The sequence below is a fragment of the Crinia signifera genome, chromosome 5, assembly GCF_055691185.1.
Source record: "Crinia signifera chromosome 5, ASM5569118v1, whole genome shotgun sequence".
Lineage (NCBI taxonomy): Eukaryota > Metazoa > Chordata > Amphibia > Anura > Myobatrachidae > Crinia > Crinia signifera.
The window spans coordinates 299,419,708-299,440,113 of NC_139221.1; the positions used below are offsets into that span (position 1 = coordinate 299,419,708).

At 44.1% G+C, this 20,406-nt stretch overlaps 1 protein-coding gene across 3 annotated transcripts in view; it reads right to left on the bottom strand.

Moving 5' to 3' along the window:
• Window positions 1–20,406, bottom strand: part of RUNDC3B (RUN domain containing 3B) — a 209,372-nt gene that overhangs the window by 98,816 nt on the left and 90,150 nt on the right. For all 3 annotated transcript variants that reach the window (XM_083189371.1, XM_083189373.1, XM_083189372.1), the window contains exons 3-4: window positions 17,737–17,870; window positions 13,752–13,837 (exon numbers count right to left, since the gene is read on the bottom strand). In XM_083189371.1, the coding sequence (XP_083045497.1) occupies window positions 13,752–13,837; window positions 17,737–17,870 (220 nt within the window). The remainder of the gene's footprint in view (window positions 1–13,751; window positions 13,838–17,736; window positions 17,871–20,406) is intronic.

The window sequence follows — 20,406 nt, forward strand, 5'->3', positions numbered from 1 at the left end:
GATGAGGGTGGATCAATAAGCACCTGTGTTAGAAGACAGGTGGAGTTGCTGAGGAAAGTTGGTATTACTATCGTGTACTACCATCTCTCAAACAACGCCATACCAAATTTCAGATTGATTCATGGGTTATTTTTTTTTTTTCCACCACGACAATGCACCGGAATTGTTGCGGCCAAATTGCATGGATTGGACTATAAATTGCAATTCGGCCGCAACAATTCCAGAAGATGGAGCTGGTGCATTGTCTTGGTGGACTTTCCTCTATTGATCCACCCTCGTATTTGCGAATCAGTAGGTTCTATCTCAAAATTTAAAGTGCCACAAGCAGTAAATGCAAAATGCCTAATGTGCAGTTGTTAGTGGCGCTTTCCATTTTGCAGTCAAAAGCTGCTGCTTTGTAAATATACTGCCATGTGCCAATGTATACAAACATCTTAAGGTGCCCATACACTAGTAAGATTTATCTTCAGATCTGGCTGGTTGGAAAAAAAACATGGTTATGGATGAGTGACAGTTTGTCAGTTTTCCAGCATTTCCAAGCAAATGGTCAACTGTCATTTGCGCTCATCCATAACCATGTTTTTGTTCCAACCAGACAGATCTGCAGATAATCTGCATGTGTATGGCCACCTTTACACAATGCCCAAATCTTTCTGGATATAAGTTTCACTCAATGAAAACTAATAGCCTCCATACACTAATGAGACTTCTCGGAGGGAGACGTCACATAAAAATACCCTTGAGCTGCCCGGGAGCTTCACTGGCAGCAGGTTTGCATGCAATATATCGGATGCGGTTCTTTTGCATGAGATATATCCCATACAATCCCATTCCTGGCTGCTGGTAGGCTGCCCGTGTCGGAGGTTGGACCTGCAAGCAAGTGCAATCTCCGACTCCGATCCGATGCGCACAGGACTGCACAATGGATCGGATCAGAGGTCAAACACATCCAATTTCTTGGCCCGATATGTCGGAATTGGGTAAAATGTCCAATTCAGACAAGTGTATGGCCAGCTTAAAAGATAGAACCTCAGAAAGTCTTGTGGTCAGTGCTTTACTTTCTATACGCAAATAAAAACTGTGTGTTCCCTACAAGAATGTTTTATTTTTATCATATTCAAATTTAGAGGCTTCATCGTTTAATTTACTTATTTTGAGAAATGATACTGAAAACTATTAAAAGGTAATTTATCAACCCCCTGTTTTGTATTGTAGTGATTAATGGCTAGAAATGCCTTACTGGCTGTTCTGCCTAAGCAATTTAAAATCACTTTCAAATAATCCAATATCCAGAAAAAAACAACCGCCAATGTGAGTATGAAATGCCGCACAGTGACATTCTAAAATCTACACTACATCCACAGGGCTTTCTCAGTATAACGTTGCTGTCTTGTGTACCCGCTACTGCAGACAGCAATTCTGTGGGCCGAATGAGATATTTGATAATGAAACCAATGTATTGTAAAGGGACTAGTGCAGGGCTGGGCAATTGCGGCCCTCCAGATGTTGATGAACTACACATCCCAGGATGCTTTACATTAGTTTTGCTATGTGGCCACGCTGAAACTGATGCAAGGCATACTGAGATGTGTAGTTCATCAACATCTGGAGGACCGCAATTGCCCAGCCCTGGACTAGTGACACCACTGATGAACATCACAATTGAACTCGCTTTCTTTAGGTTGCATGTATGGTATATATACTTGTTCTTTGATCTTTTTACAAACAAGGGGCAGTTTTGTTAAGCCTGCTGAAGTTATAAAGTGGCCAGGGATAACGCACCACCCAATTAGCTCCTAACTTTCAAGTCATAGGCTGGGTTTGAAAAATCACAGTTAAGAGCTGACTGACTGGTGCGTTATCACCAATCACTTTATCAATACATTTGTCCCACTATCCTTTGGCTGTGGATTGTTGTTCTTTAATGTGACTTTTATTGAGCAGTTACAATCATTGTTTTATGGGTTTCAGGCAGTGTTGGACCAAAGGGCCCACTGGGAGAATGGAATGGAAGCGGACTATGCTAAAGGGTGTGGCCAGTATCCATACGGGGTGTGGTCAGTCAACACAAAGGCTTGGCTAACGATTACAGAGTCTAAGGTCTGGGCCCAGGGGCAGATCTACTGATAAACTAATAAAGCGGAGTCATTTTAACGTAAAAATCCAATTGTCACCTCTTGTTTTTAGGTACTGCATGGTTTTAACGCGTCACCAGTAACACTTGACAGCCAGGCTTCCAGTACAGCATAGCTGCCAGTACAGCTTGGATGTATGTCTCAGCACCGCGGGAGCTGATGGGAGTTGTAGTCTAGCTCTATGATTTGCGCTGTGTACATAGCATCATACATGTATCTGTTTTTTAAACTGAAATTACCAACAGCTGCAGAGTTTCTCTTTGTGACATTCCCAGGGATGGTGGAGCCTGAGAGAGCCCATCCCAGGAAGGAGGCTGGGAGCAATGACAGGTGAGAAGGAGCCTGGGACAAGGAGGGGTCTAATAAGACAATGTTGCTGGTGCTGGGTGTTGTCCTTGCAAGAGCAGTTAGGGCCCTTTGTACCTTGTTAAATTTTGCCCTATTGTTGCTGGTTGCGAAGGGGCCCCAATAACAGTTCAAGCCCTAGATATAAAAAGATCCACCACTGTCTGGGCCCCCTAATTAATGTGTAAATACTGACAGTCCATGCATGATACTTTGTTATGTGCAGTATATTGTAACTAATGTACACTGTCTGGATCATGATCCATAAAGTAAGGAGGTGGGCCCTCAGGCAGTGGGGCCTACATAGGGATGCCAATCCTGGGGCATTTTTTCAATCCTGGTGTTTGGGATTGAAAAATGCTCAATCCATGGATTCCCGGGATTGACCTCCGTAATTTAAAAAACACGCCCCGCCCTCCACACAATCGCACACTCACTGGCTGCCCTGCACACTAACTTACATGGTCGGGCAGTATGGGGCAGACAGCAGTGGTGCCGGGGTTCCCAGTGCCACCGGGAGAGAGCGGGTGGGCAGCACCAGATCGGGCAGGTGTGGGGGTGCGGCCTGTGCAACGTGACCTCTGACCACATCACGCAGCACAGAGCTGCACACAGGGGTAAGGAATAGCTGTGCAGCATCTTAGAGGGTGATCAAGATCCTGGGATAGGAAACTCCAATTCTGGGATTGAAATCCCAGAAATTTTGGGGCCAAATCCTGGGATCCTACCACCCTAGACCGGGGGTTTCCCCCTGTAGGCCAGTAAGACCCTGGATGTGTGTATTCTTTGAAATCTTGCACGTACTGATGCATTGAGCACTTCTGTTCTATAGCTATCATTTAGTCTAAGATTGCCAGCATCTGACCAAATACCTGGGCACATGGGGGCAAATTTGGCGCATGTGGCTAGCTGCAAAATAGCCTGGTTCAGCCACCAAATGCCAATAATTAAGATTTATACTTCGTACATGCCAAGACAGTCTAATTCATTTCAAATGGGGGAATCTGGCCATTATGTAGGTGAAGACGCAAATTGTTCACAGCCCAATAAATTTGATAAGCGGGTGTTTATAGTCAAACATTACATTTCAATGGATGCCGTTTGTATTATCGTAGAGCACATTGTGTTTACATAAAAACTAATATAAATAATGATGCATTGTCCTAATAAAGCCAGTGGTGGCACATGTGTGGTTAGACATATTGTGATAAACATGCCCCTTAGTAAGAGCTAGGCTTGGATACAATACGTCATGGTAATTACTACACAAGGAAAAGTGCTTGTAGCTTTGGACTTTTACTTTGCTAATGCGTGCTAATCCACAGATTCCAAGATAAGTACAAATAGGTATGAGTTAGCGTAATCGTGGCACCTGCGATAAGGAAATAATCGTAGGTGTCTACTTATGATAGATTTCTGTACGAGGCTCCCTCGTACTAAAATTGAAATCTGCATTAAGTGTAGCCAGAGAGCTTATCGTGGACTGCCGCAGATTTCAAGGAGCGTAACTACCATGGGTGCTGGTAGTGCAGCTGCTATGGGAGACAAAGCTTAGAGCGGCCCAACTTCCCTGTCAAAGTTACATAATACATACATTTTTCACCATTGGGGGTCTTACTTTTGCCTTGGGGCCTGAAATAGACTTTATCTAGGTATGTCCCTGAAGTAGCTCAACATAATGTGGTATAATATGTCTCTGAAAGGCATTATAATGTCACATACAGTAATATGAACTGAATGACTGTAATGTGGCACAATATAAAGTAGGAGCACTATAGTGTGGCATAAAACGAACTGGGGGCACTGTATTGTGGCATAATATGAAGTGGATGCACTATATTATGGCATAATACGAACTGGGGGCACTGTAATGTTTCATAATATAAAGGTGGTGGCACTATAGTGTGGCAGAATACAAACTGGGGCACTGAAATATGGCATAAAATGAACTGAGGACACTGTGATTTGTGGATACAGTGCTGTACAAAGAGTAGTAGCAGCCATACAATGTGAGCACCACGATGGTTCATAAAGTGAACCGGGACACTATTATAGGGCATAACATTAACAACTACTATGGAGAGGTGTCTCTCTCTAGAAGCATTGGTACAGGCAATTCCTCAAAATGTTGCTATGGGCCCCCTGGCAGACGGCATTAGAACCTTCTAAAGAGGTATGATGTATTAGAGAATAAAATAAACATTGCAAACTAAAGGGGTTGATCCAAATGATTAAATAACTGAAATGCCTACATCCTGCCCACACGCACATTCCTGTCACATGTAACAAGCCCACAAGCTTTTTTGCAACTCATCTAAGCGGTTGGATATGAAAAACTGTGGGTGGACATCTGTGTGTACCTGGGGCTTACCGAGAGCATTTGCATAGAGTAGAATATGCTGCACTCCCATATTTGTCTCCTTAGCAAATGACAGCCTATAATTGTTAGACATATACATTGTGTTTGCCGGGTTCCATGGTGGTGGAAACTTGCCTGGAATTCTGCCTAGCAGCAGAGAATTAATATAATCCCAGCTGGCCAAAGCACTTAACGACTGAACAGAACAAGGATCTATAAAAAGGAAATATTAAAGGTAATGTCTTTTCCAAGCCTTTGTAAAGTCTGTGAAAGGTATTCTCAGAGTAGAAGAAAGAAAGAAGCAATTATAGAACTTTAGTACGACAATAAAGCAGCTTCCACAAATAGCATCTTTTAGATGTACTTCACATATAGTGATACTAGGAAGCTTTTTGCACCAATTTGAACAAAATCATATAATGGAGATTAAGGGGGGTGGGTATTCAATATGGGGTTCTGACTGTTGGATTTCCTTCCCTTTTTTTCGTTTCATCCAACAGTACATCAACAGTCAGTATTCAGTGTACCAATTGTCAAGTGTCGGAAGGTCTGCAAAATGGCGGAAATATACGAATTGCCAGAAAGTCGCCGTGAATTTGAAAATCCGTGGCCGTTTCCAACAAAACAGAAAAAAAAGTCGGATCTGACACCCTTCAATGCTGTCGTTAATGGCAGAATTGAATAGGTGAATGACGATATATTTCCCGACAGTAAATATCGGCACATAAAGGTAAAATAACAACATCCCGTGGAACATTCTATTACAGTTACTGTGTAGTAGATTTTAAACGCCCGGTTTATTATAAAAAATACATATATGGGGAAGATGTATCAAACCTTCTACAGAGGACAAGGGGAGGACTTGCTCATAGCATCTAATTAGCTTCTAGCTATCTACTTTATATCTATAGAAGTTCACCACCAGGGCGGAAATCGTTGTAAAGAGGGGCGTGTCCCTACTCGGATTTTCCTCTTGTCCCTCATCAGTTCATATGAATCAAGGTGGGCTGTCAGGTGTCTGACAACACACGTAAACTCATTGATCTTATACATATAGCTAATAAGGAATCACTGAAAAAAACTTTGACAGAGTGCACTGGACATTCATGCATCTGACATTACAGGCCTTTGGTTTTCATGGGAATTTTTGCATGGTGTTGCATCTTTATATCATAATCCCAGACTATTTTAAGGCCCCCGAACCCACGCAACCTCCTCTCTCCTTGAGGTTTTCAATGAAATATACACTTCTGGTCTTCTATCTTATTTAAAGGTCAACCCGGATAAAATGGAAGTGCATCCTTTGCATATTGATTCAACTATGCTATTCCAGCTGCAAAACACCTTCAGCTTCCACTTCCTCTTCTTAAAGGTGTGCAACTCATCAACTCTTATGACAAGTTGTTTTCCACCAACTGTCCTCCTCTATTTGAGAAAGTTTGTCAAGATCTCGGCTCTTGGGGAATCCACTTTTTAGCTTGGGATGGCCTTATAAACACCATTAAAATAAATGTCCTTTCAAGATTTTTGTATCTTTTCCAAACTCTTCCAGTCAGGGTCCCTTCATGACTACCCTCCAACACACTCTGGGCCTTATTCTAGTTCACACTTTCTGACAAAATCCTTCTTAGATGGACAAAACCATGTGCACCGCAGGTGGGGCAGATGTTACTTCTGCAGAGAGAATTAGATTTGGGTGGGGTTTTACTTCAAAGTGAGATCTATATTGCAGTGTAAAAATAAAGCAGCCAGCATTAACCCTGCACAGAAACAAAATAACTCACCCAAATCTAATTCTCTCTGCACATTTTACATCTGCCCCCCCCCCCTGCAGTGCACATGGTTTTGTCCATCTAAGAAGGATTTTGTCAGAAAGAGTGAACTAGAATAAGGCCCTATATCTTAAATTTATATGGCCCAGCAGGGAACCGAAAGTTAGGTTTTGAATACTACGTTATCGTACCAAATACTATGGCAGGTATTCAATGCTATCTCTGGGGAGTTGCAGCGAATCCTGTGTAGGATTCGCTGCACTTTCTCCCCAATTCTCCCTGTAGGGAGATTCGCCGGGCAGCCGCCCGTTCTCCCTATTCAAATGCCTCAGGGGCTCTCTGCCCCTGGCGGCGAATTTTAACCCCCCCCCCCCCCCGGCGAATGCCGCCGGGGAGCTGGGGGACGGCTGCAGGCAGGGAGATGGAAGCCTCCCTGCCTGCGCCGGACACTGCGGATGTGAAGGAGGGCTGTGGGGGACAGATGGAGAGCCCCCAGAGCTGGCAGGGGGCTGTGTTAGGGAGCCGCTACACACTGGTCCCGATCGTGCATGTGTAATGATCGGGACCAGTGTGCAGTGAATATATGAATATTAATGAGCGGCTCCCGGCTCGGCCCCCTGCTGGTGAATGTGTAAGAAAAAAAGGTACTTGTTTCCTAGCACGGCCACACCGATTTACATCGGGGTGGTCGTGTCGGAAAAATCGGATCGATCGCATCGCATGCGATGCGATCGTCACGACCGACCGATTTTGGACCCGATTTTTTTTTTTTTATTAAATGTAAATCGGGTCCCTGGGACCCGATTTTACATTGGATTCAATGTAAAATATTCCCAACCCCCCCAAATGTCACGGCGTACACCCCACCCCACGATAGACGCCAACCCGAAGCGTGGCGAGCGCAGCGAGCCCGCGAGGGGCGGCGGTGCGCGTCCTCCGACCTTTTCATTCCCCTACTATCCACGTCGGCGTGGAGTTGAGAATAGAATAGTGTGGCTAGCGCAGCGAGCCCGAAGCGTGGCGAGCGCAGCGAGCCCCGCGGATACCTTCACAGGTAAACGCGTCCCTTCGCGGACTTCACAGGTGTCCGCGTCGCCACGGACACCTGTGAAGCCCGCGAGGGGACGCGTATAACTGTGAAGGTATCCGCTGCGCTCGCCACACTATTCTATTCTCAACTCCACGCCGACGTGGATAGTAGGGGAATGAAAAGGTCGGAGGACCCGCACCGCCGCCCCTCGCGGGCTCGCTGCGCTCGCCACGCTTCGGGTTGGCGTCTATCGTGGGGTGACGACGGGGACATCTAAAATGTGAAATGGGTCATATTGGCCCATTTCACATTTTTCACATTTTTTCAGGATTTCAATGTTAAAAAATCTTTTAACATTGAAGCCTATGTAAAAATCGGGGGCATCGCGTCGGGACCTATGTTAATGGTCCCGACCGACGCGATGCCCCCGATATTTTACCTTTCCCGACACGATTTCAATGTTAAAATATTTTTAAACATTGAAGCCTATGGGGAAATCGCGGGCATCGCGTCGGTCGCGTCGGGACCATTGTTAACGGTCCCGACCGACGCGATGCCCCCGATATTTTGTCCTAGCCGGCCAAATGGACCTGATTTCAAAGGAAATCGGGTCCATCGTATGGATCGTGTACCTTAACTAAAGGTACACGATCCATAAGATATGTGGCCGTGCTAGGAAACAAGTACCGAAAAAAATAATTATTGTTTAAAAAAAAAAATAATAATTAAAATATATTCATGTGCAGCAAACACATGAATAAAAATAGCATGCCCCTTCACAGAAAAAAAAATCTGATTTTTGACAACAAAATAAAAAACGCTTTATTTTCAAAGATCACATTCCAGTTCTCCAGAAAAAGATGGCGAATGTAAAATGGAGAATCCGGGGAAAATCACTGGAGAAAGCAGTTCTCCACTTCAGCATTGAATACACTCTCGGCGAATTCCACTAAAAACCCCATTGAAAACCACCGGCGAATCGCGGAGAATCACAAACAGAGAATAGCCAGACATTCGCTCTTCATTTGCAGAGAATTGTGTCCATTGAATAGGGTGAATTGTTTTTCCAGTGAGAAAATTCCCTGTAAACCCGGGGAACTGCCTGATTCCCCAGAAAATATGGAGAATCAGAGGCATTGAATACTGGCCTATGTGGTTGGTTTGAGAGTTGCATATTTATCACAACCCGCATTTTTCATGTGGATGTAATCAATATTATCCCTGTATGTTTGCAAAGTGAAAATGTATAGTTTCATGTGAATTTATGAAGTGTCTCTTGCATTTGAAGAGGCTCTGACAAGAGACGGTAATGAATGAGCAGGTGCGGCTATGCGCCAGAATATGCATCACTGGGGATTGAAAGAGAGTCCAATCAAAAATGAGTGTAATAGTAGCCCAAAGAATACTATAGCTACTGTCATCTGGAGATGGCATTATACTGTTGGAGCCAAACTCCAGAACACTTCACATCTTGGAGCTTGGTCAATCTGGCAGCTTTACATCCCTCATAAAAACCTATGGGGGCTGCAGCTACTGACAGAAATGGGGAATAATAATAATAATAATAATAATAATAATAATAATAACAACAACAACAATAAGAACGTTTATTTATATAGTACTTTTCTCCAGCCGGGCTCAAAGACATACCCTCCTGTAGCCCTACATAGAACATTTGGGGAGACTAAGGAGGACATTTAATAGGATGAGAGATTCATTTGAGAGATTTGGTAATAAATCTCCAGTTATTTTAAGGCGGCAATCATTTGCACTGCAAAACCAGTTTGATTTTGCAGTGTAAATGATTGCCGCTTTAAAAAAACTGATTTTTTTTTTACTAAATCTCTCACTTTCTGAATCTCTCATCCTATTCAATGTCACCTTAATATTCTTAATATTTGCAACCCAAAATATCACACAAATAGTATTTGATAACCAGGCCCCTCAGTATACAGCCTTGTGAGTCTTTGGTTACTTTGTGGAATGTAGAGGTACCGGAAATTATACTGTATTAGTGCTACACATATTCTATTACATCTGTAGTTATCCCACCAGCATTGGATACAGGATTGCTTCTTTAGGTAAATGTTATCAAGGTCCAGGTAATCATCAGTCATTGTTTAAGGGGGGAAAACAGATTCCCATATATTTTTATAATATTCTGTAATATTGTCTTAAATATCCATATTTTAAAAAGGGTAAATCTTCCCTTAAAAGTTGCTTATTTAGTTCTGTGTGACATAGGGTTATATATTTGCTATGTTTGACTGATATGGCACCATAGAATCGGATAAATATTAAACCCCACATAAGATGCCATCCTTCGATTAGACCAGTTCCGATTATTATTATTATTATTATTATTATTAACAGTTTCTTGTATAACGCCACATATTACGCAGCGCTTTATAGAGCATATACATCATTCACATCAGTCCCTGCCCCAGTGTAGCTTACAATCTATATTCTTTACACATGTACACACACATACAGACATTCTAGGGTTAATTTGTTGGGAGTCAATTAGCCTACCAGTATATTTTTGGATTGTGGGAGGAAACCGGAGTACCCGTTGGAAACCCACGCAAGTGCGGAGAGAATATACATGACCTCAATGCTGTGAGGTAGTAATGCTAACCATTACACCATCCGCACTGCCCCATAGAACATGACCAAAGGTGCGCACACACTCTTGCAATATCGAAAGAACGGGATGCAGTTACAATCCCGGCGGTCGGGATCCCGGCGTTCAGAATCCCGACGCCGGAATCCCGACCGCCGAAATGCCGACACTTTCTCCCTCCGTGGGTGTCCACGACACCCCTGGAGGGAGAATAAATTAGTGTGCCGAGCGTAGCGAGGCACTGAGCCCGTTGCGTGGCGAGCGCAGCGAGCCCGTTGCGTGGCGAGCGCAGCCACGTCCCCCCCCCTTGTCGGCATTTCGGCTGTCGGGATTCCGGCGTCGGGATTCTGAACGCCAGGATCCCGACCGCCGGGATTCAATACTGAATCCGAAAGAACAGCATGGTGGTGGTATAGTTGCAGCGGCGTGAGTTCCTATCAAGCGTCCTGAGGCAAAATACAAGGTGGTGACCCCCCCAACGGCTCCGGTTTGAACATGTGCTGCCGTCCCAGTGTAAATGATAATAAATAGGGCCTTAAGGGCTTTTTTAAATACAGCTCAAGGACAGATAACATTGTAACACATAAAGTACCAGCCAGACAGCTTCTGCTTTACATGTTACAAGCTGTGTTTGAAAAATGACAGGAGCGGATTGATTGGTAGATGATCTCTTTGACAGCTGGAGCCCAGTGGCCACAGCCTCAAATGTCTCCGGGTAGTATGCCGCTGTATAGATGTCAACATTATCCTAAGGAGCCTCTACATCAATCCACATGCACATTTAACAACCTCCCCCACTTATATCGATGCTTGAATAGCCCCATATCATGTAAATAAGGGAAATACTAAGTGTAGCAAAGCAGTTCATTAAATTAACTTGCGGGCATCACTGAACAGCAGATTCACCCAGGTGCATTTCACTGTAATGATTTGTCAAGGTTATGTAAATATCATTTTAAATTGAATTAATAAAGAGCAATGATTTTAGAGAGGTTTCTGGTTTGTATAGAGCCATTAACCAAAATCTCAATGGTCATTAGCATGCATGTGGTAGCATCCACATCCATATAATTAATATATATAAGCAACAATTTAAAGTGATATATATTCCAGTGTGCTTGTAGTGTGACATTAAGGATGGTCTTGTCCTGGTTCAGAACATGACACAGATAAATAGCAGAAAATAATTAATGGCACTTACTAGACACATTAATATTCCTAAGAGCAAATATGCTTACAGTACAGTATGTTCTGTAATTCATGGTGTCAGCAGACAGGACAGGTCAGACATGTATAGGGCTCTCAGCAGGGCCGGAGCGCCCCAGGCGAGTCGAAGTGGGGGCGCTCCGGTGCCGGGGGGGGGGGGGGGGTGTACCTGTCCTGCGGCTGTGTATATAAACCAAGCCTGCGTCGGCAGCGGGGGGTCCCTGCAGTCAAGAAATAACGAGCGCTATCCGCCTGGCTACGCGGAAGCGCTTCTGTTGTGAAAACACTGGCCGCACTAAATCTCAGCCAATCAGCGTGCGGCCAGTGTTTCCACAACAGAAGCGCTTCCACGTAGCCAGGCGGATAGCGCTCCTTATTTCTTGACTGCAGGGACCCCCCGCTGCCGCCGCAAGCTTTATATACACAGCCGCAGCACAGTTACACCCTCCAGTGGCCGGCGCCCTAGACAAATGCCTAGATTTGCCTAGTGGTGGAGCCGGCCCTGGCTCTCAGACACATTACTGTACTGGTGTTAAGTTGGCCATACATCTACAGATTGATTGTCAGATCTGGCTGGTTGGAACAAAATCCTGGTAATATCTGAATGACAGTTTGTCAGTTTTCCAGCATTTCAAAGCAAATGGTCAACTGTCATTTTCTCTCATCCATTACCAGGTTTTTGTTCTGACCAGTCAGATCTGACAATCGGTCTGTAGATGTCCAGCTTAGGATTGGTTTATTCTCGGTGTCGGCAGATGGGACAAGTGACCCCACAATAGTGCTCTCGCATCCTTTAATCACACCCAGGGGCGTAACTACATATCCGTAGGCCCATAGCAAAAAAGTTTTAAGGGCCCCCTATTTAGCAACTGATGGTGATAAATGTAAGTAAAACATATTACTTAGACAGTAAACATGGGCCCCCTTCATCTCTGGGCCCCATAGCTGCTGCACCCCTTGCACCTGTGATAGTTACGTCCTTGATCACACCAATGTGTCAGGGATCAAAACAATTCCATTGCTTAGTGCTTACAGTAGCTCAATTCTCCATCTACATAGGTTTAGGTCTCCTCTACAAAGGCCTGTGCATATTTGTGTGAGATTCAGGAAAGCAGCTACAGTAACTACACTGTAACCTACCTAGAACAACAATACATCAGATTTTATATTTTAATTTATAGTTTTTATAAAAGTAAAACTAATCAAATCAAGTCCATATTTATATTTTTTTCATATACGTCAACTCATTTCAATAATCAGCTCAATGTAAAGGACCATCGGGAGGCTCCCGAAAATCTGGTGGCACAACTGATCCCTGGGAAAGTGGGAAAGTCTCCTGCAGCCGCCCACATACCCTGCTACACCAGCCACCTTGCAGCCCACTTACCGAGTAAAGGGTGGCCGAGGAAGTGGTTCACAATATGTCACATCATCGTAGCCCCAACCCCCACTGTACAATGTTGGTATTATCTGTGTTTACAGTGTCTGTGTGTGTGTGTGTGTGTGTGTGTGTGTGTGTGTGTGTGTGTGTGTGGGGGGGGGGTAGGGGGGGTGTAGCTATGATGACGTGAAACTCAGCCATGTCCCCACCCAAAGCCTCTTCTGCCCTGCTGTGCCGCCTCTCCATTCCCTATACTAAGCCACGCCCACCATACATCATCCACCGCTGTGCAACGTGGCTGCCCCCATTAAATTGTCAACTATGCATAAAGAACTTGGGGGAAATTTACTAAGATGAGAGTTTTATTTCACATAGGATGTTGCTATGGGGCAACCAATCAGATACTCTCTATCATCTTTTAGAAAAGGGCTGGGCAACACCGGCCCTCCAGATGTTGATGAACTACACATCCCAGCATGCCTTGCATCAGTTTCAGCATGGCCACATAGCAAAACTAATGCAAAGCATCCTGGGATGGGTAGTTCACTAACATCTGGAGGGCCGGTGTTGCCCAGCCCTGTTCTAGAAGGTGCTCAATAAATAAGTAGATTCTGATTGGTTGCCCATAGCAACATCTTAGTGAATATTCCCCCGTGTGTACATTTGTATGTGTAAACACGAGCAGTTGTCACTATACTGATTGTCTAGAAGAGATGAACATGAAAAATCGCTGACGGTTCCAGCTGATGTTCCAGCATGAGAAATGCCCCCAGCTATCACACTTCAGCAATATAATCTCTCCATGATCACAGTAACAGTTTGCACAAGTGCAATGTATCCCATTGATGCAGTTAGCACAAAGCATTCATTATCATGACTTAGAAAAAAAATCTATCCAACCTTGTTGTTTTATAATCTCTCAGTGCCGCTGTAATATATTCAGACAAGCGTTTTTCCATGAGTGCAACTCGAATCCAGGCCCTGCCCTGAAACATAACAATACACAATTAAATATAATGAACATAATAGAGTGAAGGATTGTATCACAGAGGCAATGGACTAGCTAACTATAAATTACTTAGGGTCTTTTACACAGAGCAAAACGAACCAAGAACGGTGAATCTGCATAAATTATGTGATCGCTATCGTTACTTGTCTGCCGGAGCTGCCCAGGCTGTAAAGTTTCATATAACGCTTCAGCCAGGAAGTGATACAAAGAACTAGATCAGCGGTTCTCAAACTGTGGGTCCTGACCCGAAAGTGGGTCCCAACCTTCTCAGTATGGGGAGGCGACTCCATGTTGCTGACCAGCAGGCTGATGACTTCTCTAATCTCAGTCAGTGATTCGAGGAGTCTGATATATCTGTTGAGTTCTCTGTTATTTTAGACTCCTCCCATCACTCTGTGCCACCACGATGCTGCCATGTACAGTATGTGCTGTCTGCTGGCTGCAGACAGATGGGGTCCCAGAGCAAAATAGTTTGGGGACCCCTGAACTAGAGGAATGGTGAGAGCTTATGTATTCCAATAGGGCTAGGACATTTGGGTTATAAGTACACCAGATAGGTCGCTGTAAAGGTGCCCATACATTAGGGTGATATGCAGTGGCGTAACTACAGAGGGTGCAGGGGATGCAGCTGCTATGGGGCCCGGGCTTTGGGGGCGGGGGGGGGACAAAGGTCCTGCATGCTATCCCCTGCACCCTTCTGATTTTATTCCGATATACTGCAGCGCAGGCAAAGGCTGTGCTGCTGTCCCTTCAGCGGCAGGACCAAGCGTACGGGAGATCAGCGGCTCCCTGAACGCTTGCAGGAGCCCCTGCACACAGACAACCAGCGCACAGGAGCCGCTTGCTTCAAAGGAGAGCCGGGGCACAGTGGCAGCTGCCTGCGTGCCCTGCAAGAGATGGCCCATGACAGAGCCGGGGCTATGGATGTTTAAGAGAAGTGCCAGTGAAGCCAGCGAATGGTGAGACCCGGAATTGATTGCTGTCACAACCCTTTCAAGCCCTTACTCTCCATCATCTCTGCCTCCCCCCTACCGCCTCTGCATAGGGTCCCCCCTCTCTTTACCCTCTTCCTCACTCCCTCCTCACAGGACACTCAGCACACCTTACCCTTTACTCCCTCTAACTCTCCCCCACTCTCTCTCCTTTTACTCCCCCACTGTCTCTTTACTCTTTTTTGCTCTCCCCATTCCCTTTTCTCTCTCCTTTTTTCTCCCCTGCTCTCTCTCCCCTGCTGTCTCTCCTTAAATTTCTCTTTACCCTGCCTTTCTCTTTCTCTCAACTTTCTCTTACTCCCCCTCCAACTCCCCTCTCTTTATATCTCTCTTTGCCCTAGTTTCTCTCTTTCTCCTCGCTCTCCTCCCTTCCTCTCTTCCCACACTTCCCATCTCGCTCTCTTTCCTTACGCTCACTCTCTCATTCTCTTTACCTGAAACCTACTCTCTCTCACTCCGTCTCTCCCTAACACCATCTCTCACTCCGTCTCTCCCCTCTCTTGATGATACCCAGCCTCACTGTCTCTCCCTTTCTGTTCATGAAACCATCTTTCAATCCCTGTCTCTCATCCTGACTCCCTCTCTTTCTTTCTTGATAATGGTGCTGGTGGTGGCGGGGCCCTTACAAAAGTTTGCTATGGGGTCCACACAGTTCTAGTTATGCCCCTGGGGATTTGCATGTGATTTGGCCACTTTTAATTTGATTGGAGTGATAAATCACATAAAAAGCATCCAAATCGCATGTATGTGACATAAGGACCATTGCAATTCGCGGTTCCGCGTGCATCGCTTCGCATTGGGGCTACTGGATTGTATGTGCTGCATGTAGAATTCATCTCACTGCACCCAAGTCAGGCAGGCTTGGCTAAGATTGCGCGCCATACATCGTATGTAAAAAGGACCGCAATGGTGAATGGTATGAGGTCCTGACCTCCCTGGAGGTTTCCAGACGGCTCAAGGGGGTATCGCGAGCGGCTTTTCCACTCGGAGAAGTTGTCTAGTGTACGGCCAGCGTAACAGCAATCTAATACATCACATGTCTTTGGATTTAGCTCATGGGCACCCTGTTGTACCTAAGGAAGAGAATATTTCTGCTCTCGGGAAAACGCACATAATGAAACCTCATGATTGTATGCACAGACATGATTCTATGGACAGAGGTTGTTGCACATTTTGAAAAGTTTGTAATTAATGACGGGAGTCCAGCGGCTGATCCAGTAACTGTTTTCTGGATAGAATATGAGACATTAAGGGGGGTATTCAATGTCAGGGGAACGGCTGTCGAGCCAGCTCGACAGCCATACCCCTGTCCCATTCTCGTTTTGCTCGCCTGGAGCTCGGCAGTCGGGATTCAATGTCCCGGCCGCCGAGCGGCGAGAAGGGGGCGTGGCCGCGACTTGATGAAGAAAATAGACGAGCTCCGGCCAGGAGCTCGCCTATTTCCGGCTTTTCTCGGCAGCTTGTGCTGTCGGGCTCGTTCTGCGCAAAACCCCTGTTCAATGCTGTCGGGGAAGACAGCATTGAATAGGGCCCCACAAATGAAGTCAATTGTGCCTACCTGTCACCCTTAGGTTTATGTGGTGGTATACAGTTGTGCCTCTTGTTCCCCAAATGTTTTATGAAAGGCAGCAAATAGCACAGTTTTTTCTAACTGAAAATTTGATTTGGTCCTGGACCACCAACCAGAGGAACCCCTGCAAGAGTCTTGCAGCACCCCATGGTGCCCAGGCACACAGTTCAAGAACCACTGATCTACACTGTAAAAGAAGCCTTTTCTCTGAAAATGAACATTGTAGAAATCTGTGTTAACTACTGAAGCTTATATATTATATATATTGGTGTTTAAAATATATATATATGATATTTTCAGAGACGTAGTTAGTTGTAAAGGCACCCCTACTGTGCCCTCTGGATTCTGGTGGGACCATGCCCCCCGTAGCTAGTTTTCCCTAGGTGTTCATAGGTTTACCCAGAGGCTCTGCTTAGAACAGGTTGTTCTCTTTACCCTCTTATACCATCCACATTATTAATATCACATACTCTACAGACTATGTGCCCTTCATCCTTTTCCTCCTTCTCTGGGCGTTACATGTTGCACCTAGGCCCTGAATATCCTGCGGGATTCCTATGGTATAGCTCAAACGCCTACAATTTGGGCAGCAGATGAAAGCGGCATTGGAGGTAATTTATGGTGCTTAACCTAAAGTTCTAAAGGGAGTAGACTAGTAAGGAAAAACAGTGTTGTACGGCAGTGGTTCCCTAGAGTATCAGTATTTTGTTAATGGTACTGCTAAGTTTCTTATACCCCCCCTTTCAGACATGCGACTCGGCAATTACTGTACCTGCCATTTTGAGTGCTGGGTCATTTTGCCGAGTGCAGTCTGACCCCCTTTCGTACATAGCAGCAAATTATCGGGTTAAAAACTGTCAACCTGGTAATTTGCTGAAAACACGGGTAATTTGTGTAGTGTGAAAGGATCTACCCGGCTCACAAATCCCAGGTCGACGACCCTGATAAAAAGCAGGGTTAGTGACCCTTTCACACTACACAAATTACCGGGTAGAAATACTTTACCCGGTAATTTGCTGTTACAGTATGTATTAAAGGGGTATTAGTGAGAAATCCAGAAACAACTATTGAATAAGGTAAATTGTGTTCACATGTCATCCGTAGTATGGGAACAGAGACAAATGACAGTCTAGGTTTTAACGATATCCATGCTGGAGTCCAGATGGTTAAATCAAATTGACTGTCACCTGTGCTCAAGCATGGTTATGAATCACACCTGGACTGTGATGGTGGAGTTTGGTAAACTCTGTAGTTGAGGATATCAAGACCTCTCTTTATTCTTATACATAAAAATTGATTTAAAACAATTCCTACCTTTGCTCGGGAAGAGCCGACATTTTCCATATTTTCGATACTACAGATACAACTGTGGGACACTTTGGTACATGCAACCCGTATGTAATCCCAAAAACTTCGAGGACTTTCATAACCAAACCAGGTGAGCTGACCTGGATAAAACAAAAAGTCAGTGAGATCATTAACAGTTTAAAACAATGACAAATAATGTGCATATACAACAATACGTTTATCTGTAAAAAAAAAAATCAAATAAAAAATAGAATGAGATCAAAATACAAAGCGTGGTTTCTCAAGGCAAATTCTTATTTAATGGATTGTCTATATGCATCAGAAGCTTCACGGATGGTGTAATGGTTAGCATTACTGCCTCACAGCGCTAAGGTCATGGGTTCAATACCCACCATGGCTCTAACTGTGCGGAGTTTGTATATTCTCCCCGTGTTTGCGTGGGTTTCCTCCGGGTACTCCGGTTTCCTCCCAATATCCAAAATATACTGGTAGGTCAATTGGTTTCCAACAAAAATTTAATCTAGAAAGTCTGTGTGTGTGTGTGTACATGTGGTAGGGAATATGATTGTAAGATCCACTGGGGCAGGGACTGATGTGTATGTTTAACTATACTCTGTACAGCGCTTCAGAATATGTATGCGCTATATAAGAAACTGCTAATAAATAAATAAAATATAAGGATGGTGGAGTAGGAGACAACTTTTTGTGCATTCGGATCCAGTAGAAAAGTATTAAATCCAGATTTTGACTAAAAACTTTTAATAATATAGAAATATCATTCACGAGCGTCTATGACTCATCATTCCTCATTTCCCAGGCACTAGTCCAGAACTGTCTTATGAGTTTCTGAACATATGCGCCTGATCATTACTGTGCAGAAAATAAACTCTAAAAGGCAGGAGAAGAAAGCCAATAAAAAAATGTTCTGTAGATAAGGAGGAAAAGAAAAAGTAGAAGCAGCACAGCAGTGTGTGTGTGTGTGTTCTCTGTTCAGAAAACAATAAAGTTTTGTTCAAAATACAAATAAATAACTAACGATACTGCTGTAGTATTGTTCATAATGTTTCAGTATAGGCTAGTAATAGGCGAGAAGTCTACTAGTATCAAAGATAGGCAGTCAAAAGGTTAACATGCAAAAAAGTTGCCAGGGTCAAAATAGGGACAGAGGTTTGCCTGAAGTATCGCAAGCGAAGTGAGCCCGTGAGTGTCCACGTTCCCACTAATTTGGATCATATATGCTGAAACATAATAAATGACACAAATAATAATAATAAAATAAATAAAACATGTCGTCCATTTGGGGTAAATTTATTGAAGGTATTATCTCTTTTCTGTAGATCTATTGAACCACACCAGAGTCTCCCATATGCAAAAATAGACTAGAAGTATTTTGGATTTTTCTGTATATCGGAATATTTGCATTCCAAACGATAGATCATGGGGACCCAAGTCTAACCAAAGAAAGCATTTGTTTCATATACAAGTTATATTTTTTAATAGTTTTGTGCATTTTACCCTTTGAGTGCCAACATCTCTGTGAGAGAAATTGTAGCATCGCTCATATTGTTAAAGGGTAAAAAAAAAAGGTTAAAAAAGTTAAACATTGACCAAATAAAGTCCATAATTTTTTTTGAAGGAATTTAAAAATACAAGGGGGAATACGTATCGGCAGGGTTTGAAAATAATAAAGTAGACGTGGTAATATATTCATTTTGATAGCATTAATTCTACCAATCCAGGATATATGATATCCTCCCCAGTCAGCAAGGTCTTTTTGCAAACGTGCAATTAATCTTGGGTAATTAGCTTGATAAAGATGTCTGTAATTTTTAGTAATGGCGACACCCAAATAGGTGAGTTGGGTTCTATTCCAGCGGAAGTCGTAGGCCGACGCCAATGTATCTTTAATGTGCTGCGGAACATAGAGATCTAGGGCCTCAGTTTTTAATGAGTTAATTTTATAACCTGATAACGTTCCGAATTCTGATATCTCACGGAAAAGGTGAGGGAGGGAATTAGCTGGGTCAGTAATTGTGAGCAGTACGTCATCAGCATAAAGGGCTATTTTATGCTCTGCGTCACCTATTTTAATTCCTTTTATATTTGGATTGGTTCTAATGCGTGCTGCAAGAGGCTCAATAGTTAGTGCGAAAATGAGAGGGGACAGTGGGCATCCCTGTCGCGTCCCATTAGTAATTAAAAACGGGGAAGAGGCCATTCTATTAGCCAACACTGATGCACGTGGTTTGTCATAAAGGGATGATATTCCTTGAAAAAATCTACCAGAGATGCCTATCTTTTGTAGTATGTGAAACATGAAGGGCCAATGAATCCGGTCAAAGGCCTTCTCAGCGTCTAAGCTTAACACCAGAGCTGGAATCTTTTGTTCATGAATACTATGAATCAAGTCAATTGTACGGCGCGTGTTATCAAATGCTTGTCGGCCAGATATAAAGCCCACCTGGTCGGGGTGTACCAGGTCCGGGAGCAGTGGGCCCAGCCTGTTGGCTAACACCTTTGCAAATATCTTGATGTCAACATTGAGCAAAGAAATGGGCCTATAGCTTGAGACCAGGAGGGGATCCTTGTCTAGTTTGGCGATCACCACTATGTTGGCCAAAGAGGTTAATGAGTCAAAAGAATCACCATCAAGGAGACCATTAAAAAAACTTTTTA